At 36.3% G+C, this 17,584-nt stretch overlaps 2 protein-coding genes across 8 annotated transcripts in view; one reads left to right on the top strand and one right to left on the bottom strand.

The window, feature by feature from the left end:
- The window catches only part of Hnf4 (Hepatocyte nuclear factor 4), a 174,510-nt gene that overhangs the window by 6,590 nt on the left and 150,336 nt on the right, over positions 1 to 17,584 (bottom strand). For 6 of the 7 annotated variants that reach the window (XM_083138947.1, XM_083138945.1, XM_083138948.1 and 3 more), the window contains 4 exons: positions 14,415 to 14,548; positions 11,382 to 11,531; positions 10,234 to 10,354; positions 2,545 to 2,682 (listed from right to left, as the gene is read on the bottom strand). In XM_083138947.1, the coding sequence (XP_082995073.1) occupies positions 2,545 to 2,682; positions 10,234 to 10,354; positions 11,382 to 11,531; positions 14,415 to 14,548 (543 nt within the window). The remainder of the gene's footprint in view (positions 1 to 2,544; positions 2,683 to 10,233; positions 10,355 to 11,381; positions 11,532 to 14,414; positions 14,549 to 17,584) is intronic. The other variant, XM_083138946.1, reaches the window with a different exon arrangement.
- Positions 1 to 17,584, top strand: part of Psf3 (DNA replication complex GINS protein Psf3) — a 125,066-nt gene that overhangs the window by 31,262 nt on the left and 76,220 nt on the right. The gene's annotated exons all lie outside the window — the stretch shown is intronic.

The raw sequence follows: 17,584 nt of genomic DNA, 5'->3' as shown, positions 1-17,584 counted from the left end.
AAAAACCTTCCCTCAAAAGCGTTCGCGCATTTTCCCTGCCGTTATCGGTGCTCGGGGCAGTGTTGCCAGGTCAGACTTGAAAAAATCGGGAGATTGTTCCTTGGGAAACCAGAAGATCTGCTACAAAATCCGATGATCTAATAGTAGCGGATGAACGACCTTCTCGGGGGCGGCATAGGCGTGCGCACTGGGGGACAAGAGGATGTCTGCAGATTTTTTTCCAGCGAGGGGGAAACAATGTATTTTTTTCAGGCGGGTAAACGAGGCATATTACCCCGTATAGCCTAATGTTGCCCTCTCAGAAAACACCACGTGAGTTTGAAATTATCACGTTCCTACATCCCTATTATAATAATGGATGTAAATTACTGTAACTGAAATCAACTCATACGTCTGAAATAATAGGTACTTTTATGTCTACGTTCATTTTCCAGAAGGGGAAGGGAGGTGGCGACAATCCTTGCACTTCCTTCTGGACGTCCATGCTGCTTTATAATTTTGTAGAAAATTAAGTATTTAAGTATAGAATAGTATATTAAGGATAGAAAATTAAGTATTTTCAAGCCGATGAAAGTTCCAAGCAACTACGTGGGAGGGGGTGCATTATTTCCTTTGTAATTGAACTATGCCGCTTCGTTCTCTAGCAAATTTCTTGTTATTAACAGTCACATGCTTTATTCGTCAGTTATGCTGCCTCTATGTTGCTGCATTTCATATATAATAGACACACACACACACACACACATACATATATAAAATAATTTGCCCACGCTACGAAGTCAGTATTTCTACTTAGTAAAGCAAGGACGTTTCACTGTGTTTGTGTCACTTCATTCATTTCATCAGTTTTTCATTCATCCTTGTTGTCGTACTTACCCGTAGAGGCACAAAAGCGACGTAAAATAACTAAAATAGAAATAGATTTTCGGGTGGGATAAAATACAACCATCTAAAAATAGTAATGTACATGGACGTCCGCAGGATTTTTTCCAGGCAGGGACAAGGAAGGTATTTTTTTCCAGGGGGGGCAAACAAAAGCACATTTTCCCCAATAATAGTGTTGTTACCTCAAAAAAATTGCTTAAATTTCAATGTATCATATTCATGCAATAATTAACACACATGATTGCAGCTGAAATGAAATTATATGTGAAAAATATATAATTTTTGGTTGACTTTCATTTTCCAGGAGGGCCACGCCCCCCCCCTTTCCGGATGCCCATGGTAATGTAGTAATAGTAATAAAATAATAATGTCCTAGCACATCGTTTGGCATAATTTCACAGTTCAAACAGCACTTTTCATGGCTGAGTGGAGTTCCACTCTCCCCTCCATGTTCAAGTAAGGTGACCAGGAAACTTGTTTTTGAGCAGATCGTCGGAGGTGCCATAGCAATAGTTTATTATGGAATCCTACCGAGAAATCAATAGGTCTGGCAACACTGACGTTGGCCGCTCTGAAGGCTCCTTCCTCCTGTCTTTTTACCCCACCCGCCAGCGCGATGGGGTCTGCGCAGGTTTCTTTCCTTGTGGTTCCACTATAGTTATGTTCTGCAATGTAGCCTTGTGATCTAAGGCGTGAGGCTTTAGGCTAGGGTTATGGGATGTGTGCTTGTTTGGATTTCATCTGGGGAAATGTAACAAATTTTCTCCTGAGATTTCGGCCTGTGTATGGAACTGGTGGCCACCTATTGTGAGGAAATTGGTGAGCTACGAATGAGTAGCATAACCTGCTCATGGAAACCTACAAGAATGACTGGGGGTTCGTCGCGCTGACCACTCATCATCCATAACCGGTTAGATGATCTCCCACCTCTACTGAAGCATGAGGGAATGAGCCTGGCCTTCGCGGGTTATTGTTATGTCATTTTACATAGTTAAGATATTAATAATGAATACATATATAGTAGGCGCCCTCTTAACTGGTCACCACGGGACTGGACCCTTGGCCAGATAACGAAATGGCCGGTTAAACCGAATTATGTAATGGAATACAGAAAACATCACTACATCACTTCACAAAATGAGCAGAAAAAAAGCACAGAAAAACACCATATCACTGTACAGTATGTACACATGTTTTAAAGTAAACATTTGTAGACTACATCTTTAAAAATACATACAATATTACACGTATTTAAAGAAGGCTATACTGTATTCTAGAATAAATCCATATTTTTTCCTCAACTGAACAGCCCATTAAACCGACGACCAGTTGAACTGAGGTTGGTTAAGAGGACGCCCCCTGTAGCTGCGTAATTAATGATTATAGAGATAATTATGATTTTGGCAATTACTTCAATCGAAATGAACTATGCCTTATTGCCATGAAACAAGTCTACAATAGTCTAAACCGATTGAAGCTATACAAGTGAATGCACTGCTAAATAACTGGTGGTGTTACATTTCACTGCACTTAATTAAGAATCTCTTATGCTTAACTGCAGTAATTATAGGAAAAAAACACTAATTTTTTATTTACTTAAAAATACTTGGACTTGGACAAGTCACTAAAGCAAGGGAAATTCTTGTAAAATATACTTACTAGGGTCAAAGAAAACAATGGCTTTAAGGCAGGCAAATTCAGTGTCATCTATCTGCACCTCTGCCAAGGGTTTGACTAGTTCATCCATCACTCGACTACCCACTCTACTGATGTCTAGGTCTGGAGATATACCATCTTCTGAAAAGAAAGTTCACAAAGAACATATAATTATTGAATTAATTATCTCACTTTATAAAAATATTGATGTGAAAATGTTTGCACTATTGATAGAATATCATTAGCCACCTGTATGTACAGCCACAGACACTTCTGGATTGGAACAATTCCATTGAAAGGTAATGGTATCATAACAACCCAGAAGTGTCCGTGACTGTACATGGTGATTTCAGTGCTAGAAATGCTTTTATATTCAGTTATGCATTGGACTGAATTTAAGTTGAGAAATGATGAAATTATTGAATGATCAATGCTACAAAAATAAGACTTGAAAATGACAGGACTGTCAATGACATTTGCATTTTCATTTGGTTATTATGTATATATGACATTTATTGATATCACTTGGAACACTTGTAATGTAGGTGCTTTACGTTTGAGACAAGTATACTCAATAATATTAATTGCAGATTAAAATATTGCAGTATGCTTTTGCGTTTAACTGTGAAAATATTGTTGTTCATAGGGCTTCTATGTCGCCAACTTCTATGTTGCCAAATACAGTTTGGTCCAAAAAAATATCCTCACTTGCAATATTTGTTTATTTCAACTTAAATCTGTTTCAATGTCATAGGAATGCCAATATTATTTTAGAAACAAGTATCAATTAACTGGAGACTGTAGATAAGAATGCCTATTATTGACATCCTTTCACACAGATAATCAACGTGAATTACATCACACATACACAAGAATTGAATTGTATTTCATTACGTATATGTTTGATGGCAATGTTGTAGATGGTTGTGCTTCTTTTTATTTCTGCTAAACAATTTTATTTCAACACCCCAGAGTAATTTTCTTGCATGTGTACATGCATCTGGACAAGTACTGGCTCGACCAATTAATGCATGAGAGTGGAAGCAAGGGCATGGAGGGGAAAATGTGGCTGCAGCTAGCATCCGCTTTGCTCTGCCCACTCGCTTTCTCCCCTTCACTACCACATGGTCTTGCTCCATGGATTCCCAAGACAAAGTATAGGTAGTTCTCTATTAGTAAACTTCAAAATTATTGGTTAAATTAGGTTAGTTTTCATTCTCATGTGCTTTCAATAAAACCTTTGGGTGGGGATATTTTTGTGGACCAAACTGTAGTTAGCGCTCTAGCCGTTGGTGTGAGCACCACTGGGTTCCAATTCCTGGTGGGAGCCCCCAAAATTTCAGTATTGACCCAGCATCGTGAAAAGCTTCTTGAAAAGAGCAAATAATGAGCTCCGGTCTCGAAAGTCAGAAAACAGCTTTACGAGCTGACTATGTGTCACACAATGAAAAATCACTTGGCAGGACTTCGCCCTTGGAGGGCTTATGCACCATGGAATTTAGGTTTTTTTTATTGTTAATAATCGATATTTTTTGCAAGATTAAACCTTTTGGCATAGATTTTCCATACGTCAATAACACAAATTTGAAAGATGTATATACACACATATTTAGTGCTGAACCGATAACACTTTGAACCAATACCCATACCAATGTTACATATTGTCACAAGGAGCTTTTTCTTGTAGTATGTGACTTTGGACATACTGTGTCTCGCATAATGTTCGGATATACATGTTTTGAGTTCTGCATGAGTCTTGAGGTATGTAATTAGCAATCTGCATGAGTCTTGAGGTATGTAATTAGCAATTAGTAAGGTTTAATTAATTTCATTTTTGTTATATTTGGGAGGGGAGGGGGCAGCCCTCTGAAAATCACGTTCGATTTTTTCTTGCTTTACATTTGAATTTTTTTTCTTTTTCAGAAAGTATCTGCAATATGTGCGCAATTTTTTCCACAATAATGAAAAATATATCACAATATGTAGGTACCGTTTTGTACCTTTTCGTCTTGGCGTGGGGGTCCAATGAATTTCAAATTTCGTAAAGGAAAAAAGTTTTTTCTCCTTTTTTCTTGTTCTACCCGATAACGGAAAATTTGGTTTTTATAGCATAGCCTTGTAGCCCCATGTGTACTGAACAAAACGAGGTATAATTTGTAACTCTAGCGTTCTTAGTTCCAGAGATATAAAATTTTATTTAAAAACATGCGGAAGTTTAAAATTCACTCTGAAAACGCCTTCGTCATTGGTGAGTTTACTGGCAAAACATGCTCCGTCATCTAAGGGTTGAAGTTGGTCAAAATAATTATTAATATTAGTGTGTAAGTATTCCATCAGAATATTAAATTACATGTTATGTAATCACAAAATCCAGTGTTTTCACACAAAACTGGTGCAAAATAAAAAGAAACTTTGATATACAGCACAATTAGACTCCATGAAAGTGTTGTGCAACATTTTTGCAGACTCCGTGAAAAACCGAAATGCTGTAAAAGTATCAGCCATTATCATTAAATGGATTTCAACCGATACCAATACACTGGTGTAAAGGGTGACTTTCTGATAAGACCCAAAAGTTAACATCGTAATACATACTGGTAGCTGCTTATTGACAGGTTAACCCTTTGTGGAGTTGTGTTGTCCTGTGGTTGCCCTTGTGTGTGTGCTGAGTGTCCCTTTGCAGCCTCAGCTTTTAATAGGTAAAGATATTTTAGTCTTTGGAAACAGTATAGCGTTAGTTCTTTTTAGCGATGGGACCAATTAATCGAATATCAATGGCATAGAAAGATGGCAAAATGGGGCTGACAACTAAAAAAAACAACCTTCCTTTTGAAAATGCTGGGCATGCCACTGAACCAAGTGATACATTAAGTTCTTTAGTTCTTTACACAAAACCATAAATTGCTTGGCACATTCATATTAACCTTGCTGTTCTACTTCAATTTTGTGGTCCATAGATTCTTAAGAATGGTAACTTTGGAAACTCACTCGCTATATAGCAAAAGTTTACAGAACACCACAGACATGTGGAGGGAGGAAAATGAATATCAGTTTGAAATTACGAGGGTCGTTCAAGTCAATCGGGGACTTTTTTTTTTCCAGGTTTCAATAGATGCCTAGGCTGGATGTTTTGTATGCAGTAGGAACTGGCAACTGTGTGCTGTTACTGGTAGGCGGCGCTCATATCCCACTCTTCTGCATAGACCGTTATTCAAGATGGCGGACAACAGTGTGAATGTCTACATGGAACAGCGTGTTGTGATGAAGTTTTTAGTGAACGAGGACAGAAAACCTGCTGAAATTTACAGAAGACTTCAGGCTCAGTACGGTCATGAGACACTCTGTCGCAGTAAAACATTTGAATGGTGTAAGCGCTTCAAAGATGGCCGTATCTCTATTACTGACGATCCCGGTCGTGGTGGATCACAGTCCACGGCAGTCATTCCTGGGAATTCAGCGCGTGGAATGTGTCTTTTGGGATAAACAGGGGATTACTGACGTTGATTTTTTACCCCATGGTGTCACTATCAACAGTGAATATTACTGCCGTGTTCTACGTGATGTGCATAAGAGTTTACGGAAGAAACGTCCGGGTTTGATCACAAAGGGTGTTCTCTTTTTGCAAGACAATGCACGACCGCATACCGCTCAACGTACATTCCAAACATACCAGGAAATCGGCTGGGGGATATTACCCCCCCTCCCCCCCTTATAGTCCTGACTTAGAGCCAAGTGATTTTCACCTGTTTGGACCCCTGAAGGAATTCCTTGCAGGAAAACATTTCAACACTGATGATGAAGTGAAGAATGCTGTCCTACAATGGTTCCGCCGTAATGATAAATCTTTCTATGCCGAATCATTCCAGGCGTTAGTTAAACACTGGGATAAGTGTATAACTGTAGCAGGAGGTTATGTGGAAAAATAAATCCAGTTACCACACTTTGAAATTTGTTCTTCTATTTCTTAAAAAAAAAAGTCTCCGATTGACTTGAACGACCCTCGTATATATTTAAGAGACAGCAATTTCCATTAATTATTATAAAAATCTGTTAACTACAAGATGGGTACAAATCATTGGTAGTATGCAAAAATTTCAAACTGAAGCAGTGTTTTGGAGGAAAGAAAAATCCTGTGAATGTCCATGCACAAAACACATTATCAGTTAGTTACTTCAGTAACATACATCATCTCATTACAAGGTAATTGTACTGTTTTGGAAGTGTTTACCTACAACTGTGCTTCACTTTTTTTTTTTAAAGTATCAAACTTTTTATAAGCATAATTGTGCAAGTTTGTACAGTTTGATTATTTGACAAGTGTTTGATACAGGAATGAATCGGTAACAATTATCAAATTCTTATCAGTAAAGAAGAAAGCTACATGAAGGGCTCTTAAGAGATTAAACAAATTGTATTTCTTGCTTAGAGGAATGGCGTTATTTCAGATACTTTCTCAAGGACAGTTACATCATAATGATTACTTTTCAGTGGCTTTTTACGGATCATTGTGTAAATAATGTATCTATACAGTTAGATAACATGCAGATTAACTTCAGATTTATTATTTTTTTTAAATCATTAGATGTTGATTGATTGATTTAGTTTATTTTACTTCGCGTTTTGTGCCTCTTGGCTAATTTGCGAAGATGGGGATAAATGATGAAATTGATGAATGGACATTCACAAACAACCAAGCCCGAGCGGGATTCGAACCCGGGACCCTTGGCGTCGCAGCACGATGTGCTAACCACATTAGATGTTGACTTTATAGAGAAGGAAACAATGGGAGGCACGTTGCATGGTGGTTCATATTCCACTTTAAACTGTAGGTCCATACCCAATTAATCTATCTAAGCATAAAGTGGACTTAAAACAAAGCTTTGCAAAGCATGTGAACTTGCATATGTAAAATAATCTTACAATTTTTGTGTGTGCAAATAAGTGATGCACTAGCAGGTAAACCTAGTTTTGTGAAGGTATTTAAGGATGTATAGCAAGGGCACATGTAGTATTTTTTTTCGGGAGTAGGGGGTGGTGGGGAGCAGAGTGAGATTTCACATCTTCCCCTTCAGTCATAGAAACTTATATTTTACGGTTTATTATTATTATTTTACAAATCATAAAATTGAAATTGAATTGAAAATACTTTGGCATTGTTGGCAAGTTCAGAATTGAGCCCACTGTTTAATTTTTTTAAATTTTTTTTTAAAAAAAAGTGATTCAAAATGACTGCACATTAAATTCATAGTCAGATCCCGACTTCGGGAAACAGTTCGGATCCTGAACAGTCGAGCAATTCCAAAGGATCGTATTTAAAAGTAGTTAATTTTTGGTATTTTCTGCACTACAAGTGTGTGATATTTCTTGAAATTAACATTTTTTTATTCTAGAAGTGCATGAATAATCACTTGAGGGGATATAATAATCCTGTGTGTAACAGCCCATGAAGGGCCTTGGCTTACATACCGGCTGCCGGTCTCCCTCCCACGCTTTCCCTCGTCACCTCTAAGCGTGGAGATCTTCAACCACGATTGGAATAGTCTGGAGGTCAGCCCGACGTATGTAGGTGTACGTTGTAGTAGGTCTACGCGACCGGATTACGCTTACTCATTCAAAGCTCCCCAATTTCCTCACAATGGTGGGTTGCCACCGGAATTATACACAGGCTGAAAATTCCTGGAGACTGAACCTTGGATCGAACCCATGCCGTCCCGCTGCCGCCGTCCAAAGCAAGGTGCCTTAAGACCGCACAGCCACGGAGGAGGACCTTGAGGGGATATAGTGTTCAGAATTCGAGATTTTCAAGAAAATTCAAAGGTCTGGAAATGGCGAATTTTGTCAGTCGCGCACCGGGATTATAAAATTTTCCTTTCCAATCATGTCCCACACATCCCTAGTTACAGCAATCAACATGATTCTAATGTCTGCTAAAAACGTTTTCTCATTAGTTTGTTAGACATGGCAGTTAATAGCTGTAACTTACAGCCTCTAAATACCTGAAAACAATATTTTTTGTAATAAATATCGCTACAATTTCACCATTCGAATTAAATTAACTTTTCCCAGATACCTCATTCCCTTGCAGGTGCCCTTGGTGTATAGAATCCCAAAAATCAGTACTGGAATCTTGAAAAACCGCCCATTCCATTTCAACTTACGGTTTTTGGGATCCCAAGTATTGGAACATTTCAAATGTTAGTGCATCAGGACTGCTAAATTCCTGAAGTTTTTCACTATATGCGTCAGCAGTTTTCATTTGAGAAATAGGAAAAGTCACTTCAAGGAGAAATAATGTGTGTAATTTGCATTTTTCATAGTGTCAGGAAATCTTTAAATTTTCCTGAGCTTGTCAGGAAATTGTGAACATTTCTAGTTGTGACCTTTGAGTCTTTTAAAATTTTCAATCCCACACACCCTTAAAGATATCACATGCTTTTATTGTTCAAAAAGTAACCTGCAACAAGTGTGACATACTGTTGATACTTGACCTTTACAAGATCAAGACCGATTCACATATTTTCAAATGATAGCATAATTAGAATACACAGTCAAATTTTCTTTCTTGAAATTGTAACATTTTGTTCGTTTTTTGGTTAGTCCTTACAGCGTGCATGCCACATACTTGATCTCAAAAAAAAACATATAATGTTTCCTACTTCACATAAAATGCTGCAAATGTTCTTGTACAGTTCTGGGTTGTAATAGATCCATTGAAAGTGAATGGGCTCATTACAATTCAAAAGTGTCCGTGACTGTACAAACCCTTATTTTATTATTACCAATCTTAGTAGACTTTTTTTCATGAGTTTTAGTGTGATATATTCACACTTGAAAGCATAACAAGCAACTTATCAGAATTTACATCCCCAAACATTTTCAGTAGCTCCTTTTCTACTTTCAACATAATCATTTTTTTCCAATTAAACTATTACCAGAAACTAAAGCTTAACAACTATGAGTGTGCATGTGTGTGTATAATGTATACATAATGTATACTATTCTATATATTTATTACACTATATTAACTAAGAAAATCATAGGCATTAGTATGATTTATTTTTGCCAGACTCGAACAAATACACATTGACTACACTCAGCGACTCGAGACAAGATACTTGCAAGAACACAAAGCTTTGAAGTTGAAGCAATTTCCAAATATCAGAACATTATCAGTTACCTCCTACTTTTGACCGCTCGGCAGAGACTTTGGTTCCATCATTATGGAAAGGATGATTTGCAACAAAAGGTTCAAATCTCCGGTTTCTAGGAACTTGGGGCAAGGGTAATAATCTCAAGGCAGGCAGTTTATATGATTTTGGTTACAAGCCAGTAACCAACAAAAAGATGGTGTCCTATTCGCTTCTGACGATTTTCTTCAGAATAGCAAGTCTCTATCTACTGCTCCAGCTCTGCTACCAGAAAATATTTTATAGTGTTAATTTGGGATAATTTTTAATGTATCAAAATTTTGTTGGGAGGGGGGGGGGCACAGTTGCAACTGGTGGAGCCAGAGGAACCTTGGCCCCTCCCCCAAGGACGTCCCTGATTGTACTCTCCTTTCCAATTAACAGATGACAGTAGGAAATTATCTAAATGTCACAGAAAAAAACTTCTTGATAATTATTGTGAATATGTCAAGCAGTCACTATTAAATAAATGTATATAATTAATAAATGCAATGGAAAACATTACCTGGCGAGTGTCGAGTAATGATTGAGTTATTTCCAAGTAGGAGTACATCTTTTAAGTGCAGAGATCTTCGTGCAAGACCTAACAACAGGTGTTCTCCTGCATGTGCACGAAGTAGAGCCACCTGGAATATAAGAAGTAAATGATAAATATTTTTTGCAATATTTAATCTTTCAGTGGAACATTGGTGTGCATATTGAGCAGACATTACACAAAGACAAGTTTTGGGTCTCCTCGATGGCATAGTGGTCATACCATTGCCTTGTAATCAAAGGGTCCCAGTTTTGGTAGAAAATTTTAGTGAACATCAGCCCGTATGGTACTTACTGTAGAAGATAGATCGTAAATAATTTTGGCAGTTCAGTATCATGGTTTTGTTTCCCTGCCTTCATTCATGCCTTTTGTGGAGACCAAAGATGCGTGAATTTGGAAATAAAGGCTGCTTTAACTGCTGGTATCCAACCATGGGTGTCGGCAGGGGGGGATCGAACCAGTGGGTCACCCCCCCTGGAAATTTCCATCTAGTTGTCTAGTTTCAATACTTTAATAGACTTACATAGCCATGGAACTATTGATAATATCTAGAGAACAGGGAAAGCATACGAGATGGAGATTCATGTGAATCTTCTAGAAGGAATTCTAAGCACATGTAATTTTTCAGATTCTGGAATATCTTAGCAGTTTTTTGGTATGCGGAAAATTTGAAAATGGCTGCCTGGCCAGCCGAGTTGAACCCTCTGCATTAATCTAGCATTGTGGAGTTTCTTGAATAAATAGCAGCCTGAAAATAACAATGAAGGGTGTTTCCATCAAGTTGTTATCATTAAAAGTTTACATTAGCTCTATTTCTTAACCTCATCTATTTTCATATTTAACAAGATGAAAGTTCTACCATGGAGAGATTATGACCCGTAAATAATTTTTTGCAACTCAACACCTATAGAAATGTTCATCCATATATATAAAGTACATGTGTATTGTGAAATTAGTTAATACAAAGGAAGTTTCATACATTTCAGAAATGATCGGATAACAGATATGCCTAATAAGAATAAGTTCCTTTTCTATTGAAGAATCTATATTTTCACAGTGAAAGCACTGAACTAATGTTTTTGTGATTTAAGATAAAAGAACCAAACTCTATATCTTACCTGATCATCGAGTGGAAGCTCAGTAAAAGCGGGAATGTATTTTGCCCATTCGACTAGGATTAAAAGCTGTTGTTTCATTGAATCACATACATCATTGATGTTAGCTATCTTTTTTAGTGAAAGATCATAATCATTGACAGTAACACCCATCTGAAAATAAATGCACATTTATTGTGTATTATTTACCTCATGAATCATACAATTGTTAATGTTGTTGTTCAGTCCATCAAGTAAGTAGTTAAATTAATTTATGTATGGAGTTGTACATCTCGTACAAATTCAATATATAGTTGTTTTTTTTTATTTATTTACTTTGTTATTGCAGTGGATTTAAACAAATTAATTCTTTGTATAATAAAAATTTCTCTACTGACACTAGTATTGTGTTTTGAAAGTGTCTGCTTGTTGTTATAATTGAAAAGTGTTAACTCTAGTTCCAAAAGCACGTCATTTGGAAATTACAGGGGTCTTTTACTACAAGTTTTACAAAAAACCAGTTACACTTTATTCCCATTGTTGTTGCTGTGGCATAAATAAATTTATCATATACTTCATTATGAATTCCATAACTGGTGGCTCAATTTGACCATCTATTAAGAAATATGAACAATTTTGTGTAGGTGGGACTCATCCCCATTGCATTATTTTACAAAAATTGATTGCTTTGTCAAGAATATCAAGAAAGTCAAGAAATCAACAGGTAGGTCAAGGAAGTCACGAAAAAGTCGAGAAATTATGCTTATGGGCAAGAATTTTTGCTATTTTTTTTTTTGACAATATAGTGAATTTACATTGTTATATACCTGTACTGGTATTTGATAAAATTTAATATTTGGAAATCTAAAATTCTATTGAGTTGTGGTTAAGATTTTTTCGCTAGTTTCTTAAGAATTACATTCTTTTATGCGTCAAGTTTTGTAAAAATATTAAAGTAATGTGGCCATTCCCCATCCAGGACGAAGTCTGAAGCAATAATTTTTACATGCATTAATAATTAAAGAAAGTCTAAATCTCTTACTAAAGTACAACTTCAGTTTTCATCTTTTCACTTTGTGTTAGGGGTTTTTCATTGAATAATCTATTTTTTAAATTTGTAACTATACCTAAGTAAGGGCTATTAAATACATGTTTAGAAAAAGGAAAACAGAGGTCAAGAGAAAGTCAAGAATTTTTGATTTGTTATTTTGGTAGACACGTGTTAGGAATTTGTTACTCATATGCACTGCTGTGATAATTGTTATCCCAGCAATTAGCAATTTCTTATTTTACAGTACTTATGTCCCCAACTAGCTAAATTCGAATAAAGCAATCTCCCTTCTTTTTTCTCACATAAAATTTTCCACCGCTTCATTGTGCAGTCCACTACACAAGAATTTTAGATCCCTATAACAAATCGACAAACTGTCCAGGATTTATAATGAATAGGGTAATATGTCATTCATAGATTGAAGCAAAACTTCCCTTAGTGTTCAGCATAATTATGGCCTGCAGAGAGGGGGCAGATACTGATAATAACATGTTGGTTATTGAGGCCTTGATTGTGGTGGATTCCCGGATCTTTATCTTGAACCAGCCGCTGTATGTAGGTCTAAGGGCACGACCAGATCATAGTGTATGTCACGCTGATATCACTCCGTCAACAGCACAAGATTAAAACTAAACAGATCATGTCGACAAATATGCGAGGGGTACTATTCCCTCCTTTGTTGGAGAATACAATAGAGGCTTCGATAGTTGATCTTTTTAACTGGATCCATGAAACAACGCACCACACGTGTAAATTCTGCTTTTGAGATTCATTTCACTTTCAAATGTTCGGTTCTTGGACCATGCCCTACTGCCAAGCAGTATGTGGAAGGAGACCACAAGTCTGCTGCATGATTCCTTGTTGAAGGTAGAGAAGTCATGCTTTTGTGTCTGAAGCATTTCGTATCATTGTCCTGCACTGACGGTGACACTTCATGCATGACATATATTAGAGCAAGTAGAACGTAACAAGGAAGCAAAGGCATTGCAGAAACTGAAAAATTCAAATTCGACCAGGAGTCAAACATAGTCCTGGTTGAGTCTGCATTTTTTAGCTGTGTTTCGACAATAGTATTTTACATTTGTGTGCATGGGCATTCACAGATAATTTTCTAAGGGTGAGGGAAGGAGGGGTCAAAATCAAGAAGTTATGTTTGTATCAAACTGAGAAAGACATACACACATACATATTAAAACTGTGTGACATAATGTTTATGAGCCATTGCAAAATAGAAATATGTTAACAAACAAAAAATGAGAAAAATTGCACAGGGAGGAAATAAATAAGCATGAGATCGAGAAATAATAAAGAAATGAGAGAGAAAATGGAATATATAAGTGAATGAGAAAAAGAGGCATGATGAGAAAGAGGTAGTTCAGATGAAAGCAAGACAGAGAATGTAAGAGGAAGGAAGTAATCAAAAAGAATGGCGATAAAAGAAAAAAAGTTATATATCGTATTTTAAGCATGAGAGAGGAAGTTAAAAATTTGGCAAAACAATACAAAAAAAGAAAGCATTGCAAGCATACACAAATAAAGAAAGGTAATATTATCATATCACAAGTTATTTAGGAAAATACTAAATATTATTAAACAGATTAAAACTACTTCCTAGATATAAAGAACTCAACAATAGTTTTTATATTTCGTACTATACTAATATTTAATGTAGATAAAGAAATGTTATGGTTTAGTGTACGACAAGGCTTCAGCCTTAACCTCCACCATGTAAAAGAAGAGTTAAATAAATAATACTAGAAATTATTTACAATGCAAAACTTGCAATAGCAATTTTTTAAGGCCATTATTCTCTGTTCAGTATTGTAGGAAATTTTATTGTGTAATCGACAAGCAACTAAAAATAAGTATATTTGATGCACTTTAGGACTTTAAAATATTGAGTTGAGCCCAAGGGGTCCAGGTAAGAAATGTTGAGAACCACCGATTTAGACATCTAACTTCCTACTGATATTACACTAAAAACTTATTTACCCAGTTCTACTTACTTCTAGTGCTGCTCCGACCTGTCGGGACAGCATCTCCGCATTGAGTAATGAGGCAACAGACAACCCATTTCCAGAAGACTGGTCCTCGTAGCTTGGCCTTCGACAGCTTATTCTGTCCCGTTCGTTTTGCACGGCTTAAATAGAAAGAATTTTCATTATAAGAAACTACCTCATGGTGTATCTCAAATTCCTAAAAAGGGGTCCTGGGTTCGATACCCAGTGGAGACACATAGTGGTTCGGATCCCACTTTAAACTGTATGTCCAGTCCCGATTAGCCTTATCATGCAAAAAGTGGACTTCAACAGCAAATAACTAATCAATCAAATTCCTGAAAGCAGTGTGCATATTGAATTTTCACTTGTGGTAGAGTTGTAAACAACAACTGCTTATATTTACAAGGAAATTTACTATTTTTGAGAGGATATAAATACTTATTATTATTAACCATAACAAAACATTCAAATATTGAAAACAACATATAAAATATAATTTTCATGTGCCTACACCATTGATCTTGATATATTTTTTGCATGAAAAGTTAATGCACATTGCAACACATGTGTCAGTCGTTTCCTTGTTCTACAACAAATTTTTAGATCCAGTATTCAAATTAAATTAACATTTTTTATCATTCTTTATACATGAATTACCGAGAGAAGTTCATTAACTGTCTCTCTTTGTGCAAGGCTCATGTGTAATGACAAAACCAGAATTCTTGTAATGGTGACGAATTTCCTTTTAAAAAGTTTCTTGCATTAAATTTATGAATATAGGTTATTACTGTGTTTTAGCCAACACTAACAACTCCTTCAAATATTTGAGAATTTATTGATCGCAATGCAATCGCTACACTACGTCGGTTACTTGTGGGTTGGACATTTCAGTCATTCACATCCATTTCAGATTTAAGTTCAATAAGCATATGTGTACTTGTTGGAATAAATAGCCTTTCTGTGCATGGGTGTCGCCAGAAATTTTTGCAGGGGGTCGGGCAAATGATAAAAGTTGAATACTAGAAAAATAATAAGTATTATTACCACGGTTATAAATATTATTATACAATAATAAATATTATGAACTAACAAAAATAAATTGTATTCGAAATAATAATAATAATAATTATTATTATTATATAAATGGGGAGAGACTATCCACCAAACGAGTGAATAACGGAACAACTTTTTTCCATTATTTCTTTTGCAATTTATGCAGTCAGTATCCGAAATGCATGATATTAACTTTTGCACGTCTCGTTCAAGAAAAGGCTTTAAATGTTAGGGGAAATTGTTTTTGATAACGTTTGTTGTGTGACCTCTCACCAACAACTGTAATTATTAGAATTTTGAAAACTGTTGAACCATTTGTTCTTTTCGTTGGGATCAAATGGTAGAATATAACCTTGTTGCTTTATTTTTCACTCAATGTTTTCGATCCAATGCATTTTTACTTTGATTATTCTGTCCGATTACTAACCAAATGAACTTTATTTCTGTTCTCAACAATAAAAGTAACGAACTTTCGGCTTTCTTGTATCTTTAAATGAAAGACGTCAATTTCCAGGAGGGTCCACCGACCTTTTCGACCCCCCCCCCCCTTTCCGACGCCCATGTTTCTGTGCTGAAATGACAGCTAACTCTTGATCCGAAACTGAGAACAAGGAATGGGCCGGCGTTTGTCTTTCTCAAACGAATAAGAAAAGCTCAGAAAATGTTCACCTCGATCTTGGCGATAGGTGTGGCCGGTTGATGGTGCAACCGGCCCTTAGTATTGCATTTCTAAATTGCAAGTTCTGGCAACACTATTTTCTGGATGGGCGTGGTCACGGCTTCCATGCACAGTCACCGTCAATAAAAATGCGACACCTAGTTCCTGAAATACTCGCTTCCTTGCAAGGCTTTATGTGTAAACCTGATATGATTACATGTTCAGCGATTTGCAGCCTTTTTCAGCCAATAGTAGACTAGTCATAGGCGAGAACTGTGGGAAGCGCAGTGGGTAACTGCTCCATCCATTTATAAGAAAATGAAAATTGCTGAATTTCAGGTAACTCAGGACTTTTTTTATTATTATTATTATCGAAATATTGTGATTACGTTTTGGCCCGTCCTCACAATAAAAGTACTAAGATTCTGAATATTGTTGGATATAGCGCAACTTCATAAACTTATAAGCCTATATATAATTCGGACTACTGATTCTAGTAAGACAACTTCTGCCTTTACTTTTCCTTTTATTCGTGTCGTATTTACTAATCTCCACACTTCTTTCTAGGCCTTTACAAATTCATGGTGATGAAGAACTTTTACAAGTTAAAAATTAACAACTAATTGACGCTTATAAACTCCCAATTGGTAACTTTGTCAAGTTTAAATCCCTAACCTAATAACTCTACACTAGTATTAACCTTTCTTTTACTAACCTGTTCTCTCTAACTTTAAGATCTTAAGATTAAAAATTGTATACCTAACACACTAACATTTTAACCCTACTAAGACTTTTCTATGTGAACCAATGATTGTTCTGAACACCGAATAATCATTGGTCCTTGTTCTGACATGATATTAATTCATACCATCATATAAAAGAAAAATGGAAGTAACAAATAAAGGATGAAGAACAAAATCTAAACGGGGGAATCCGGTAAATATTTCGCGCAACTGACGTTCCGGGATTATTATGGCACCGGGACAATAGCACATAACTCCGAATGTATGCGGATGGAGGAGGGCATTTTTCAGGGGTTCCTTTAATGAGCGTTCGTACTTATCGTCGCGATTAGCCTAAAAAGGCAGAAAAGCGACGTAACATAAGAAAAATATAAACTTTTCTACTTGACCTCGATAGCTTTACATAGTTTGATTATGGGGTTGAGATGTGTGATTTAAGGTATTCACAAAAACAAGGAGCACTAGACTTTATTTGCATCTTTATCGCATTTTCTTAACTGTAAAACGTTTCATCATACATTACTGGCGACCGAAGCATGGCAACAGTTATCTCCCAAACCAAGCTATCTTATCTATAACTAAAGAAACAAGAATTCCAACTTTTATTGCACATGAAAGTACTAGTCTCTTGGATGGATGCCCCAAATATGGTAGAAATATGAAGATAATCTCATTTGTTTTGTTGCAATACAAGGCACGCGTTCATGTTACCGAATAAGATT

Source organism: Lepisma saccharinum, chromosome 17 (assembly GCF_977018435.1).
Source record: "Lepisma saccharinum chromosome 17, izLepSacc3.1, whole genome shotgun sequence".
Lineage (NCBI taxonomy): Eukaryota > Metazoa > Arthropoda > Insecta > Zygentoma > Lepismatidae > Lepisma > Lepisma saccharinum.
This window is presented reverse-complemented; position numbering and strand designations above follow the sequence as displayed.